The sequence below is a fragment of the Genypterus blacodes genome, unplaced genomic scaffold (assembly GCF_046128005.1).
Source record: "Genypterus blacodes isolate CSIRO-AG114 ecotype Tasmania unplaced genomic scaffold, CSIRO-AGI_Gbla_v1 ptg000238l_1, whole genome shotgun sequence".
In the NCBI taxonomy this organism is placed as follows: domain Eukaryota; kingdom Metazoa; phylum Chordata; class Actinopteri; order Ophidiiformes; family Ophidiidae; genus Genypterus; species Genypterus blacodes.
The window spans coordinates 42,501-46,623 of NW_027467036.1; the positions used below are offsets into that span (position 1 = coordinate 42,501).

The window sequence follows — 4,123 nt, forward strand, 5'->3', positions numbered from 1 at the left end:
GCAACTATCTACAGGACGCCGGGCCGGGCGGACGCGGACGTGAGGGACGTGAGGGACGTGAGGGACGATGAGACGTGGAGACGGGAGCCGGCTGTCCAAAGTCAACACGGCCTCCTGCTCCTGCACCGATCTGAATCACTGACACAACACTGGAATCATGTTGGTACTTCTGTTCTCGCCTGCATCCACTTCTCTGTTTGCTCACAGGATTCCTCTAAAGGTCCTCACCCCACTCCCCCCCCCCCTGTTCCTGCCCGTTTGGAACGACCCGTTCTGGCCCCCCGGGCTCTGGCAGATCTCTGGCTGTAGAGGTTCTGTGAGGGTTACTGTTGATCCTCCTGCTGGATGTCAGGAGAGTGAAACTAAATGAAAGTTTGAACCCTGGAGGCTCAGTCTAAGAGCTTATTCTGATCCTGAGGAGGTTCTGACTCGTGACCCGGCGGGTCGTGAGAACCTCAATAACCCAGCAGAGACTGGAGGCCTCAGGGGACACAAAGGTCTGCAGCACCACAAACCAAGAGGAGCAGGACTCAGCTGCTTTCAACTTGGGCTCAACTGTTCCATCATGGTGGCACTGTGATGGTCGAGGGTTTGAATCCCTGAGATTGAAAGAGAGAGATCCCAGAGACCAAAGTACTGGGATCATTCCTGATCCCAACACATCAAAATAAGAGACCTGAAGTCCTAACTCAGAAAATAAAAGACAGAATATAAGTTGGACTTGGCTTGACTCAGGTCCAGGTCCAGGTTTTGGTTCCTAGGACCTGAGTGGACCTGTGTCTCTCTCTCTCTGTCTCTCTCTCTCTCCCCCACTCCCCCCTCTCTGTCTCTCTCTCTCTCTATCTGTCTCTCTCTCTCTCCCCTACTCCCCCCTCTCAGTCTCTCTCTCTCTCTGTCTCTCTCCCTCTCCCCCACTCCCCCCTCTCTGTCTCTGTCTCTCTCTCTCTCTGTCTCTCTCTCTCTCCCCCACTCCCCCCTCTCTGTCTCTGTCTCTCTCTCTCTCTGTCTCTCTCTCTCTCCCCCACTCCCCCCTCTCTGTCTCTGTCTCTCTCTCTCTCTGTCTCTCTCTCTTCTAAACATTTGGCAGCTGGTTTCCATTAGTGAGCTCTATCAGGGAGGGGCCGAGGGGGCATGACAGTGGTACAGACAGTAAGTCAGACCCCATCAGAGCTTCACACACACACACACATCATCATCATCATCATCATCATCATCATCATCATCATGGCCTGGTTCATTCAGATTCATTTTAAATAGTTGACATAACTCAACTAACTTCACTGAGTTTCCAAACAGGATCATGGAAACTTAGTGTCACAAAGAATAACACACACACACACACACACACACACACACACACACACACACACACACACACACACACAGTCTCTTACCTTCAGGTCCACATGCTGTTGTCCCGATAGCTGGACTGCAGAAGTTGGACAGTAAATCCCTGAGAGGATGAAGAGAAGGCAGAGCAGAGACGCAGCAGCCATGTTTGAGTGAATGATCCTCTTCCTCTCTCTCTCTCTCCCTCTCCCTCTCTGTCTCTGTGTAGGAACGAGTCTCTCCGGGTCTTTCTCCTGCAGCTCCTCTCGCTCTGCTGCACCCGTTGGCTTCACTTTTCTTCTGGCCCGACCTCCAGATGCAGATCCTGCCTCGGTCCTGTAAAACAAACTTGTGTGTGGACTTCCTCCCTCGCTCGCTCGCCCCCTCCCCTCGCCTGATTCCTCTCCCCTAGCGGACTCGCCTCTCCCCTGAGCCTAAATCACATACAGATGGGAAGAGAGAGGGAGAGAGAGAGAGAGAGAGAGAGAGAGAGAGAGAGTCACATGAGCCACAGACCCCTTCTGTCTCTTGAGACTTCCACACTCTCATATCTCCTCCTGACGAGCAGAGTGAATGTTGGCCGCCCTGGTCTCCGTCCTCAGAGATGGGGCGCCCTTCCACCCTTTCACCCTTTAACCCTTTCACCTCGGCCTCCCACTCCTTCACGCTCCCCTTCCCCTCTGTTCTGTGGCGGTGGGCAGCAGAGCAGTGAAGCTTCAACACTCAGTGTGCACGGCGGGCAGAGGAGAAACAGCTGCTCCCCTGATAAACACGGCTCCACCTCAGCCAGCAGAGTGACCTCACTGTTTGTTTTCCAAGGTCAGACCATCAGAAGGTGCTACATGTATGGATATTGTGTGAAGCTGGGAGTCGTCTCCTAACAGGAAGAGCCTGAAAGGCGGTTCTGTCAGAGCTCAACAGGATGCTAACTTAAGTCCAAGTTACATGTTGGTGCAGGAGCTGAACCCCGTGACTCTAAACAGAATCGTCACACGGGTCAGAGGTGGCTGCAGATCCAAATACGTCCCTGTTATGCAGCCAGGCGACCGCAAGGCCGCGTGGAAGAGAAACGTCTCAGGTGACCAATAAACAGGCCGGCACATTCCTGTCACCTAAGGCAGAGACGTCACAGCGCTCAGGCTCAGGCTCAGGCTCAGGCTCAGGCTCAGGCTCAGGCTCAGGCTCAGGCTCAGCTGGGCTCAGCATTCTGATCCGAACCGGACCGGGTGGCTGAAGTGGACCTCACTGATCTGTGCACAAGCTGAGGTCACAAACTGAAACATGTCACATGGCAACAAGGCTAAAACAACGTAAACATGTATGTTACTTTATGCTCATCTGAGGGGGAGAGTAAGTAAAGAAGTTATTAGTGAAAGTGTAACAGAAAGAGAATCCATCAAGAATTAAAGCCCATAGACATCCACTCAGCCTGTTTGTCCTGTTTCAACACCAGGTGACCACTAGATGGTAGCAGAGAGTGAAGACCATACAGCCTGCAAACCAGAACACTCACTACCACTGGATCCGGATCAGGAGGACCTGGATCAGTAGGACCTGGATCAGGAGGACCTGGATCAGTAGGATCTGGATCTGGTGGCCCCTCAGTCCTCTTCAGATAGGAGCTCTATGTCTCCAGGCAGAGCCGAGTGTCTAGCAGAGCTAGCCAACATGAACTAGGACCATCCTCTAGCTGAGATGGGTCTGATCCAGGTCCTGGGTCTGAATGCACAGTAATCCTGTAGATAGAAACCAGTTGCTGCTCTTCTTTACACACGTTTGTTTCTCACAGTCCAAACATTCTGTGTGAGAGCCTCAGGGTCAAAGGTCAATCTGCCCCCTGTTTTTAGTGCCTATTCAGTTTCACCTCCAGTCTCTCCCTCCACATCATGACACTGTGGACTTAATTGCCATCTTGGGAGTAAGTGGAAACTCCACCGGCACACTTTCCTTAAACACTTTCATGCTTTATAAACGACACAAAGCCTGAAGTAAACTGATGTGAGGCTCCGCTGAGCCGCAGTGTGTTTACACGTGAGACGCACCGAGGCAGAGAGGAGTCTGGGTAAAGCTCTGCTCCTTCTTAGGCCTGCAGCACATTGGTATTCACAGCACAGGGGAGAGCATAAACACAAGAGCTGCCTCACAGTGACCCTGTGTGTGTGTGTGTGTGTGTGTGTGTGTGTGTGTGTGTGTGTGTGTGTGTGTGTGAGTGCTCCTAACTCTTCACAATAAGATGAGTTCGTCCCGGGCGGAGCAGTTTGCCAGCTCACTGAGCCCGGGAGTCAAACATGAGTCATGTGACCAGGGTTCAGTGCAGCTCGGAGCCAAACACAACAAACACAAATCCACTCAAACGCCCCACAATTACTGAAACCACGGCTGAAATGTGGCTTTAAACTTTATTTCTTTGTGTTCCTCCAAGAAAAACAGGAGTGAACGTCTGAAGTTTCCATCGTACTCTCCTCTCTCCACTTTGGAAATGAGAGTTTGATCTTTAAGTGAGATGAGTCTAAAGTATAAATAATCACTTTAAACTGAAAGAAATACAAATCATACAAAAAAGGGGATTTCCAGGTTCCAACACAAACACGGTCCTCTGAATGGCCCTTTAGCACCGAGCAAAGGATAGATGTAGTTACTGTCCTTACCCACAGGAAGTCCCAGAGGAAAGCAGAATAAGCCTGAAGTCTCCAGGTAGTGTTGGAGGTGATTCACACTCCTGAACCTAAACATGAAGGTCACAGCATGGAGCCTCAGATCTGTTGAGTTTAGCTTCACGTGTGGAGCGTCTGCT

General features: G+C 51.4%; 1 protein-coding gene across 1 annotated transcript in view; it reads right to left on the minus strand.

The window, feature by feature from the left end:
- lama4 (laminin, alpha 4) overlaps positions 1–3,318 on the minus strand; it is a 20,136-nt gene extending 16,818 nt beyond the window's left edge. The window contains exons 1-2 of the mRNA XM_076170993.1: positions 2,442–3,318; positions 1,395–1,763 (exon numbers count right to left, since the gene is read on the minus strand). Coding sequence (XP_076027108.1) covers positions 1,395–1,496 — 102 coding nt within the window. The 5' untranslated portion in view covers positions 1,497–1,763; positions 2,442–3,318. The remainder of the gene's footprint in view (positions 1–1,394; positions 1,764–2,441) is intronic.
- Between the last annotated feature and the right edge of the window lie 805 nt (positions 3,319–4,123).